Below are 12,403 nucleotides of genomic sequence, written 5' to 3' on the forward strand. Positions count from 1 at the left end.
CTGGTTGTATAGAAGTCTATATAAATGACTCTACTTGATTTATTCCCTCAGTAAACATTGTAAACATTAGTTTTTGGTCTCAATCTCTAGTTTCAAGTCTTCTTCAATACAGCGTGATGTTCATTTAGTAAATTATGGTCATTTAGAGTCAAACAGACCATAAAACAGGGGATGCTTTAGTCCTGCGTTTTTCTAGCTATTATTAGATATACGAAAGAAGTCTGTGTGGGAGGGAAGCAGGAATTCATATCTCAAGTCGTGGTTGTTTGACGTAGAAGTTGCAAAGCCATTTCCCGTTAACGACATGCGACGCAAAGACGGAGAATTGAAGGAAGAAAAATGCGAACGCGTTAAAATCAAAACAGACAAACAAATAAGTATTTAAGCGAAACAGTAAACGTGAAAGTGAAAAAAGAAGTAGATGAGTAAGCAGATACATGAATAATCGAAGAGGTTTTGCGTGACTGTGAATGTGATGTTGTGCAAATGGACTGGCTAATAAATTCACTGGACTCGAACTTCCTGCCACGTCACCACGGTAACCGCGATAGATAGATCAGCATGCAAGGGTTCGCTACAAAAGCTCGATGTTCTATACAACTCTGCAATCCGGTTTGTAACAAATGCTCCCTTCAGAACACACCACTGCACTCTATATTCATCACTAAACTGGCCATCTTTGTGTACGCGTCGACAAATTCACTGGTTCTTGTTAATCTATAACACTCTCCTTGGTTTATCTCCGCCCTACCTGTGTCAGCTGCTGCACATCTCATCCCCTGCTTACAACACTCTCTCTGCTAACGGTATTTTGTTGGATGTCCCTAAAAATGTATCTGCACTTGGTTTGTCTTCATTTAATGTTGCTGCAGCTACAACCTGGAATGAACTACAGAAATACTTGCAACTACAGTCCTACGTCTCCAAGTCGGCCTTTAAAGCCAAGATCACGGACTTGCTGAAAGAAGAATGCAGCTGTTTCTCAGGCTGTTAGCATGTTGCTTTCTCCACTCCTTGGCACTTTTTAATCCTGTTATTTATTCATTTATTTTTCCTCTCCTTTCCCTCAAGAGGTTTTCGCCTCTTGTCAGGCCACAGTTGAAAATAAGAATTTGTTCTTAATCTGTTTCGCCTGGCTAAATAAAGGTTAAATTAAAAAAAATAAACCTCTCATGAACTGCTACAATATTACATACAATGTTGTCAATCTTGACATGTATCACAGTTTTAGTACTCCTTCAGTTCAGGTTCTCATTACTTCCTCCACCGCTCCCTGTTGGCGACGGGCCACTGAAGGAGCATCAACACTGAGATAGGAGAGTCCGAAGGTCACTTTTACAATCGTATCAATCTTAACATGTATACTGGAGATATCAAATATCTATGAAAATATCTCCACATCATCATATAAGCCCTGCTCTTCGACTCCACACAGTTTGTCATCTTGTGTGTAGTGGGTCAGCGTCGTACACCAGTACAGTTTGTGAACATTGTACAGTCCTCAGATAGTCCGTCTTTTCTGTCTGGTGGGGTAAACTTGTCTCCTGTTCCTGTATGTCTGAGTATTGATCCTGTCAGTGGGTCCAAACCATACCCTATCATCTAATGAAGCAACCGTCACAGTACCATCGGCGTATGTCTGAATGATCATTACTTCTAGTTTCCCTTTATCAAAGTTTCGACTCCATACTACCTCCCTAGGTCCTGTGTTATTGGCTCCTGTGTTAATTCTCACGTCTAGAAGGTTACATATGGTATAACTTCCGCCTGCTCGTACTGTGACATGTGCTTTGCCCGGGGAGGCAAATATCACCTGGTCTGGGGTGGGTTTCCCTGTTAATTTGTGAACAAAACGGGGCCACTCAACTCCTATCATCAACCCAACACATATAAGTCCAAGGAGGACTCCTAGAATCACTTTGGGCATAGTAAACCTTGGTTAATGAAACATAATGTGTGTAAGCATTTGTTTTAGTTCAGGGCGATCAGGTATATTTAACAATGTCTCTTGATTGATTGCTTTTTTGGAGGGTGGTTTTATGATACATATCTTTGCTGGTGGTGGTGTTTAGTACTCCTTCAGTTCAGGTTCTCATTACTTCCTCCACCGCTCCCTGTTGGCGACGGGCCACAGAAGGAGGATCAACACAGAAGGAGGATCAACACAGAAGGAGGATCAACACAGAAGGAGCTGTAGAGTTTAAAGGTCACTTTTCCTGAAGTGACAGTAAAGTGAGTCTGAGACAGCAGAGCTGCAGTCGAGACAAGTCTCTCTGTTTCTCTCTAAAGAAACATTCAACTGAATCCAGCAGCTTTTTCTCAACAACAACAACAACAACAACAACACAACAGAATCTCTGACAAACACTGGTGAGTCCACTCTTCTACACATACTCAATACAGTCTCTCACTATCCTTAGCTAACAAGCTAACCGTTCCCTTGAACTAAGTGTTCACCGTAAACACAGTTTCAACAACGTTTTAATGAGGGTGCCTGTTCACTGCGCTACACTCTTCGTTTGTCTTGCGTTACTCTTCTTCTGAGAAACTCGACAAAGAAGCGTGAACACAAAGCGCCGACAACCCTCGTAGTGGTGCAGCCGTAACGAGCTGGAAGATTTCAGGTTCCATTAGAAACACTTTCTCACCTTTTAACTGCTGTGAGGACGGTGTGTGTGTGTGTGTGTGTGTGTGTGTGTGTGTGTGTGTGTGTGTGGGGGGGGGATGATTGACAACACGCTAATTAACCAATCAAAGGAGCGCGTACGAGCGGGCGCCGGCGTGGTCACTCCTGAGTGCAATTACCTTCTGCCTGCTCCCCTGCTTCCTGTTCAGCCAATCTGTCGGCCTCCGAGAGCCTAACGACCCGCTAATAAGACAAGCGCTCCGGAGTCCATCTTAATGAAAATCAGCCGACCCCCCCTCCCCCCACCTCCTCCACCTCCTCCACCTCCACCCTCCTCGGCCGTGGATAGTGAAAGCCGGTCCCTCGACCTTTCCGTCACCCTCGACGCGCTGAGCGGCCACGCGGCGTTGGAGATTATTACCTAAAAAAAAAATTTTAAAAAGAGGACGATTTCCTGAAGAGGCCGTTGGACTTAATTCACTGCAGCAAATGAAAAACCTGCTCTGTGAATCCCCCCCTCCCCCCCCTCCTCTCTCGACCCCCCAGGTCATTACCGGACGTGATTGGATGAAGCTGCCGGGTCCACCTGTCGGTCCTGCTGCCGGGGGTTGGGGGGTTTGGGGGGGGGAAGGGGGGCGATACGTCCACATCCGGCCCCGTTCGGTTGGAATTAAGAGAAGAAGTTAGTTAGTGAAGATCTGTTTCAGCAAAAAAATAAAGATCAAAAAAGATCAAATTCTCAAGAACTTTATACTGTCTTTGAAAGTATAAAGCATGACACATACATAAAGTAGTGAATATATACATCATTGTATTATAGATATTGATGCATTAATGCGTTCATCATCTGCAAATTGTTGCAGCTGGTAAAGGTCTGGCTTTCTTTTTATTATTTTTATTATATAATCCTTTACGATGAATACTGGCGGACGGCTGGTGAATTTCACCTTAAACCTTTAAAAATTCTTCTTATTTTTTTTTGGAGATTATATTTTGCATTGATAACGACTTCAGAGCCACTTCCTCCTGAAACAGAAGACGATGACACACCCGGGGCATCATGGGTAACTAGCCTCCTGACAGTGATTAACGGGCAGTTACGCTCCCACAACCCGCTATAATATCTAATAGGATATTGTGTGTGTGTGTGTGTGTGTTTCTGGGAAAGTGACAGTATATTTTGCAGAGGTATGAATATTTTATGGAGTGAACTCATTAGACGCTCAGCCTCTCGGGAGCTCAGAGGAGAGTTTGTTTTGTTCCAGATTATTTGCGTGATGAATTATACATTCTGGGATTCAACAATATGAAAACAACGTGGCTGCAATTAGACGGAGGGCTATATTTACACCCCACACCCACACACACACACACACACACACACACACACACACACACACACACACACACCCACACACACACACACACACACACACACCGACCTGGCCCACTTTACCTCACTTCCTGTCTGCGGAGGACACGTTGAACGTCTGGAACTGGGAACCGTCAGAGAAATGAAGGTTTGACCTCTTTTAAAGGGAAAGCACGACGCATAAAGAATCCAATGTTTAAGTTTGTTAAAGTGCAACTGAAATTACATTAAATATGATTTTGTATCTGCTACAGCCGACATACCTGCTCTGTGAATCAGATGTTTCAGTGTCAACTAATGTTCAAGACTACGTTCCTGCCAGCTGCTGTCAATCAAAACATAGACACGCCCACTCTGAGGCTTTTTCTTCTTCTTTCTTTTAATAAGAAATAATATAGATATATTTAATTTAAACTCAATTTTAGTTGGACTTTATCAGATGAACTTTCCACTAGTTTTCCTGGTACTGTACCTTTAACAGTGTGATGGGGGGAGGGGAGGGGGGGGGCTCCATTAGAGCGCTGACAGGGCTGTGAACGGGCAGGAGGCCTCGTGGCCTCGGAGCAATCACCGCGGTCATTTCACACCCTGCTGATCCCCCTCATCTGAGCGGGGCTCCGAGGGTCCCGGAGGCCCCCGATGAAGTCCCCCCCCCCCCCTCCTGCTCAAAGTGAAGACGACCCGCTCAAGTTTTATTTCAAGATGAGAAAAGTGACTCTGGGTCGTGTGATATAGAAGCGTTTGAACACCACCTGTTTGTTGTCAATGCGTCAAATATTTAAAGAAATGTAGAACTAATATTTTCACTTACATCTTTCTGTCAAATGTCATATTTTTTGGAAGGTTTTTCTTCTCTACATATATTAAAAAAAAGCGGTCCGGTCTTCATGATCCATGATCGTAAAAAAAAACCTCTTTGTGCAAGTCAACAACCGTCACTCTGATAAATACAAAATAAATAAAATCATACTTTGATGATTAACTATAGAAGTAAAATCCACCGTGTGAGGTCCGCCTCCTTCCGCCAGCGGACTCCTTCACATCTTTTCGTCTTTCGACCCGATCCCGACCTCAGAACCGCTTCTCCTTGTGACTTTTAACCTTGAAGTTTTTATCAATGTAGCGCTTTGCTTTCTTTGGATTTGTAAACAACCTTATGACACTAAAAAGGTTCAGCCTCACAGATCTGGGGTCTTTCTGACCTTTTCTGAGGGATCCATCAGAGTCGTGTTCGCCCAGGATGTTAGTGGATGAACACACACACACACACGCTCAGTAAATGACAATCTGCCGCGCGACAGAAGCATAAACGAGCTGAAGAAGAAGAAGAAGAACAAGCATTCAGGGGTAATGATGTCGAATCAGAGGCCACTAAAAGGACACGTTCCCTCCCCGGGCTTTAATGTGCGACGCTCGTCAGCTCCGCCGCCTCAAATAGAAACTGATGCCTCGGCTCTCCGCCCCGTTTCTGGGGAAAGTGAGAATATTTTCAATTACCTCGCCTCAGCGGCGGCCAATCTTAATAACTTCTTCTCTTAATTCGTGTTCGTCGTCGGCGTCGCATCCAGGCGTTTCTGCCGAATACGAGACTGGCACCACTTAGCTCCATTGGGACCCCCCCAATCCCCCCACACCCCCACACCCCCATTCCCCCTTAACCGCCCAGCTCCTGTGGAATAAAAGGTCAAGTAATCAGGCATCTGGAAGGACAGCTCATTTGTCATCCCTTGATAAACGCGTCAGCGGCTAATCTGCAGAGCAGCAACCCCCCCCGAACAGAAAGGTTAACCGATTCAAAACAGGAAGCGGTGGAGGGCGATGGCACGGGGGCCCTGTAGCTTGGTTTTGTATTCAATTGTTTGGTGGCTATTTCTGGAGCAGTGGATTGTGGGAAGTCTCCAAAGAGGACCTCCACCCCGCCACCAAATGATGGCAGACCGCGGTCGAACATTAACTGTGACAAGACATTAGCGGCGATGAGGCGGTACGTTGCACCGCGGGGATCGAGCCGCCGCCTCCTCCATCACCCCTCACATCCACTTCTCCTGCCGGCCGCTGAAAGTCAACTTGACAACGCTGCAACAAATATATATATATATATATATGAAAAAAAAGGAATATATATATATATATGTGTAAGGACAAGAGCCGATATTGAAAACATGTCCAGGACATAGACTGTATATAACTGGACGTAGTCATGGTGACGTCACGGTTGGTGGTTTTGAAGCCTTAAGTTTGACCATGTGGACGTCGCCATCTTGGCTTCCTGCAACCGGTGAAATGTGGTGGAGTGACGTAGAGACGTCATATGTATACGTCTCTGGGAGACCTGTCAATCACAGTAAGCCCGCCCCTAAAGCTTAGACTGCTATATGATCTATTTGACTCAAAATGGACCATCATTTACTAAATGAACATCATAGATAGATAGATACTTTATTCATCCCCAGGGGTACATTTGTTTGTTTCCTGCTGTATTGAAGAAGACTTGAAACTAGAGATTGAGACCATGAACTCATGTTTACAATGTTTACTGAGGGAATACATCAAGAGAAGTAGAGTCATTTATATAGACTTCCATACAACCAGAGGAGTCGCCCCCTGGTGGTCAGGAGAGAGAATGCAGCTTTAACACATGAAGCATAGACTTCTATACAACCAGAGGAGTCGCCCCCTGGTGGTCAGGAGAGAGAATGCAGCTTTAACACATGAAGCATAGACTTCTATACAACCAGAGGAGTCACCCCTGGTGGTCAGTAGAGAGAATGCAGCTTTAACACATGAAGCATAGACTTCTATACAACCAGAGGAGTCGCCCCCTGGTGGTCAGGAGAGAGAATGCAGCTTTAACACATGAAGGATAGACTTCTATACAACCAGAGGAGTCGCCCCCTGGTGGTCAGGAGAGAGAATGCAGCTTTAACACATGAAGCATAGACTTCTATACAACCAGAGGAGTCACCCCCTGGTGGTCAGTAGAGAGAATGCAGCTTTAACACATGAAGCATAGACTTCTATACAACCAGAGGAGTCGCCCCCTGGTGGTCAGGAGAGAGAATGCAGCTTTAACACATGAAGCATAGACTTCTATACAACCAGAGGAGTCGCCCCCTGGTGGTCAGTAGAGAGAATACAGCTTTAGCACATGAAGCATAGACTTCTATACAACCAGAGGAGTCGCCCCCTGGTGGTCAGTAGAGAGAATACAGCTTTAGCACATGAAGCATAGACTTCTATACAACCAGAGGAGTCGCCCCCTGGTGGTCAGGAGAGAGAATGCAGCTTTAACACATGAAGCATAGACTTCTATACAACCAGAGGAGTCGCCCCCTGGTGGTCAGTAGAGAGAATACAGCTTTAGCACATGAAGCATAGACTTCTATACAACCAGAGGAGTTATATCAGAAACATCAGATATAAAAGTACGCTTTTAATGGAAGACTTTTACTAGTTAGTGGAATATTTTCACAATTTGATACTAGTACTTTTCCTTCAGTTCAGGTTCTCATTACTTCCTCCACCGCTCCCTGTTGGTGACGGCCCACAGAAGGAGGATCAACACTGAAGGAGGATCAACACTGAAGGAGGATCAACACTGAAGGAGGATCAACACTGAAGGAGGATCAACACAGAAGGAGGATCAACACTGAAGGAGGAGCTGTAGAGTCACTTTTCCTGAAGTGACAGTAAAGTGAGTCTGAGACAGCAGAGCTGCAGTCGAGACAAGTCTCTCTGTTTCTCTCTAAAGAAACATTCAACTTAATCCAGCAGCTTTTTCTCAACAACAACAACAACAACAACACAACAGAATCTCTGACAAACACTGGTGAGTCCACTCTTCTACAAAGACTAAATACACTCACTAAATATTTGGTCCACGTTGAGTTCAAACTAGAATCTGATTGTTTTACGTCTAGTTTTATCATATAAAGAATATGAATCCATATAAATGTGTCATTGTAGATCAAACCAACAGGTAGAAACCAAACCACAGGGACTGAACTCTGGCTAGTTAAAGGTTACACAGGATACAATCACAGCTAGCATTAGCTTCAGCTAATTCACAGACCTGTTTCCTGTTTGAGCTCCAAACCTCAGCTCCACTCAGACAGGAAGTTCCACTCAGACTGAATGTTGAGCTGACTCACTGACTCTAAAGGTCTTTGTACAGATGGAGGGATTTTTATTCATCTCTGCTCCATCAGAAACTTCAATAAAACAAATAATTAAATTAAATACTGCTTAATATATCACAGTAAATTGTAAGAAATGGGTTATGTTCAATATTTTAAATGTTTTGTCTACTTTCAAAATACTTTCACTTTAATTACAATATAAACAGCAGGGTAGCAGTAATATTATCTTATTTATTATCAGATGTGACAGTAATTCAGGTGTCACATTGTGTTTTAAATTAAATTCTATTGTATTTTTACAGATTTGAATTCTGAACCAGAGGGCCCAGGGTGTTATAACTGCAATGCTTAAGACATCCGAGTAGTTTATCAATGTTTTATTATTATTTTATATTATCTGTAAAATACCCCTAAAAAAAGGGAAAAAGAATATTTATGTAATGATTTTATTAAATAAATCATTAAAAGTTCTGTAATAACAGTTGATTAACAAATTGATAGCCGCCAGTGGATCAATAACATATCTCATGAGGAAGTAATACCAACATTTTATATTTTGCCCCAACCCTCCTGTTGAACTGCATATCTGAGCGCTCCTTTATTGCAGAAACTTTTATATAATATAAAAACATAATTCATGAAGACTTATTATAATCTACTAATCATAGTTTGTTTTTACAAAACAAATAATAACAAGTTATGTAATAACAGTTTGTTTTTCCCACTCTTGTTGTCCTCAGACTGTAGACATGTCTGCTGCCAGCTGTCAGCTGACTGAGGATCAGTTTCTGTGCTCCATCTGTCTGGATGTGTTCACTGATCCAGTCACCATACCATGTGGACACAACTTCTGTAAAGCCTGCATCACTCAACACTGGAACATCAATGTCCCCTATCACTGTCCCAACTGTAAGAAGTCTTTCTCCACCAGACCTGAGCTGCAGGTCAACACCTTCATCTCTGAGATGGCTGCTCAGTTCAGACAGTCAGCTCAACAGAAAGCCAGCAGCAGCAGCTCAGAGCAACAAGCTGCCAAACCAGGAGAAGTTCCCTGTGACGGCTGCACTGGAACCAAACTGAAGGCCCTGAAGTCCTGCCAGGTGTGTCTGGAGTCCTACTGTGAGACTCACCTGGAGCCTCATCTGACAAGACCAGGTCTGAAGAGACATCAGCTGATCGACCCCGTGGAGAACCTGGAAGGCAGGATGTGTACGAAGCACAATAAACTGCTGGAGCTGTTCTGTAAGACCGACCAGACGTGTGTCTGCATGCTCTGCACTGTTCTAGACCACAAGAACCATGATGTTGTTTCTCTGGAAGAAGAATATGAAGGAAAGAAGGCCGAGATGGAGAAGACTGAGGCTAAAACCCAGCAGATGATCCAGAAGAGACAACTGAAGATTCAGGAGATCAAACACTCGGTGGAGCTCAGTGAGGAAGATGCAGACAGAGAGATAGCAGGTGGTGTTCAGGTCTTCACCGCTCTGAAGGAGTCTGTTGAGAGAAGCCAGGCTGAGCTCATCGACACGATCAAAGAGAAGCAGAGAAAGACAGAGAAACAGGCTGAAGGCTTCATCAAAGAGCTGGAACAGGAAATCTGTGAGCTGAAGAAGAGAAGCACTGAGGTGGAGCAGCTCTCACGCTATGAAGACCACCTCCACCTCCTCCAGAGCCTCAGGACCCTGAAGGCTGCTCCACCCACCAAGAACTGGGCTGGAGTCAGAGTCAGTCCACCTTCATATGAGGGGACTGTGATGAGAGCTGTGAACCAGCTGGAGGAGACGCTCAGTAAACAGATGAAGAAGCTGTTTGAGGTCGAGCTGAAGAGGATCCAGCAGTCTGCAGTGGATCTGACACTTGATCCTGATTCAGCACATCCTGAGCTCATCCTGTCTGATGATGGAAAACAAGTTAAACTTGGTGATGTACAGAAGAATCTTCCAAAGAATCCACAGAGATTTGATTCTTGTGTTATTGTCTTAGCAAAGCAGAGTTTCTCTTCAGGAAGATTTTACTACGAGGTTCAGGTTGAAGGAAAGACTAAGTGGACTTTAGGAGTGATGAGAGAGTCCATCAACAGGAAGGGAAGCATCACACCGACTCCTCAGAAAGGTGTCTGGATGATATGGTTGAGGAATGAGAATGAGTACTCAGCTCGTGCTGACCCTCCAGTCCGTCTCTCTCTGAAGTCTCGGCCTCAGAAGGTGGGGGTGTTGGTGGATTATGAGGAGGGTCTAGTCTCCTTTTATGACGTTGATGCTGCAGCTCTTATCTACTCCTTTACTGGCTGCTGCTTCACTGAGAAACTCTTCCCACTCTTTGGTCCATGTCTTAATGATGGTGGTAAAAACTCTGCTCCTCTGATCATCTCTCCTGTCAATCACACTGAGTAGAACAACCACTGGATTTAATAAGGAGAGATTATCTAATATTGAATATAACAAATCTATATCATTGGTGACCTACGTTATTGATTTAGTATATTCTGATCAAAGGTTTATTTTCAGTAAATGTGTTTCTTTGATTTTTTACTACTCCAACACACAACCTTTAAGCCAGTGTTTGATATTATTTAATGTAGATTAATAAAGTTGATAACTGTTTCATGCCTTCAATAATGTTTAATCACCAAAAAAGAAGTCCTCGCGAATAAGAAGCATTTGCATGTTCCTTGAATATCTGGGTGGCAGTGTTTTATTGTTTGATCATCGTATAAATAATACGTTTTGCATACTGAGTTGTTTTTTTTACCTGAATGTTTTTTTATTTTTATCATAGAAATTAAGGAATCTCTGTCTTGTATGTTTTTAGGGATAAATAAAAGATGAATAAAACAGAATAAAAACAGCAAGTTTGGATTTATTTTACTTCGCTTTACAATTCTGAGGTGCTTTCACATTAATTTAGTAGTTTCATGTTCTGCTACTTTCTACTTTCATCAGAAGTACTTTTTACTACATTTGTCTGACAGCCTCGTATCTCCAGATGTGATGATGAATGTTTATGATAAACTGAATGATGAAGTGTTCCTTTATGTGATGATGAATGTTTATGATAAACTGAATGATGAAGTGTTCCTTTATGTGATGATGATGAATGTTTATGATAAACTGAATGATGAAGTGTTCCTTTATGTGATGATGATGAATGTTTATGATAAACTGAATGATGAAGTGTTCCTTTATGTGATGATGATGAATGTTTATGATAAACTGAATGATGAAGAGTTCCTTTATGTGATGATGATGAATGTTTATGATAAACTGAATGATGAAGTGTTCCTTTATGTGATAATGATGAATGTTTATGATAAACTGAATGATGAAGTGTTCCTTTATGTGATGATGATGAATGTTTATGATAAACTGAATGATGAAGTGTTCCTTTATGTGATGATGATGAATGTTTATGATAAACTGAATGATGAAGTGTTCCTTTATGTGATGATGATGAATGTTTATGATAAACTGAATGATAAAGTGTTCCTTTATGTGATGATGATGAATGTTTATGATAAACTGAATGATGAAGTGTTCCTTTATGTGATGATGATGAATGTTTATGATAAACTGAATGATGAAGTGTTCCTTTATGTGATGATGAATGTTTATGATAAACTGAATGATGAAGTGTTCCTTTATGTGATGATGATGAATGTTTATGATAAACTGAATGATGAAGTGTTCCTTTATGTGATGATGATGAATGTTTATGATAAACTGAATGATGAAGAGTTCCTTTATGTGATGATGATGAATGTTTATGATAAACTGAATGATGAAGTGTTCCTTTATGTGATGATGATGAATGTTTATGATAAACTGAATGATAAAGTGTTCCTTTATGTGATGATGAATGTTTATGATAAACTGAATGATGAAGAGTTCCTTTATGTGATGATGATGAATGTTTATGATAAACTGAATGATGAAGTGTTCCTTTATGTGATGATGATGAATGTTTATGATAAACTGAATGATGAAGTGTTTATTGTTGATTATCTCCTCTCACTTCTTTTTGCATCGTCACAAACACTGTTTGTTCTTTTTAGAGATTCGAGGTTCTCACAGGAGACGCTACAAACATGAAGATCTTATAGAATATGATGCATTGAAATACATTAAACTAGACAACATAGTAAAACAGACTACTTTTAGTACTCTAACTACATTTTGCTTACAATTGTTATGTGCAGCTGCAGGACACTGGACCCAAACGCCGTCAACATGGGAAAAGGCAACTTTATTGCTCAGTGAAAAGGATTCT

The 12,403-nt window shown here is 42.1% G+C and overlaps 1 protein-coding gene across 1 annotated transcript; it reads left to right on the forward strand.

Annotated features, from left to right (window-relative positions):
- Positions 1-2,206: 2,206 nt before the first annotated feature.
- LOC117731865 (E3 ubiquitin-protein ligase TRIM39-like) lies at positions 2,207-10,895 on the forward strand. Its single transcript, XM_034534387.1, has 3 exons — positions 2,207-2,370; positions 7,498-7,827; positions 8,878-10,895. Exon 3 carries the CDS (start codon positions 8,887-8,889, stop codon positions 10,528-10,530), a length of 1,644 nt encoding a protein of 547 aa, XP_034390278.1. The 5' UTR covers positions 2,207-2,370; positions 7,498-7,827; positions 8,878-8,886; the 3' UTR covers positions 10,531-10,895.
- Positions 10,896-12,403: the final 1,508 nt, after the last annotated feature.

This window comes from Cyclopterus lumpus, chromosome 6 (assembly GCF_009769545.1).
Source record: "Cyclopterus lumpus isolate fCycLum1 chromosome 6, fCycLum1.pri, whole genome shotgun sequence".
In the NCBI taxonomy this organism is placed as follows: Eukaryota; Metazoa; Chordata; class Actinopteri; order Perciformes; family Cyclopteridae; genus Cyclopterus; species Cyclopterus lumpus.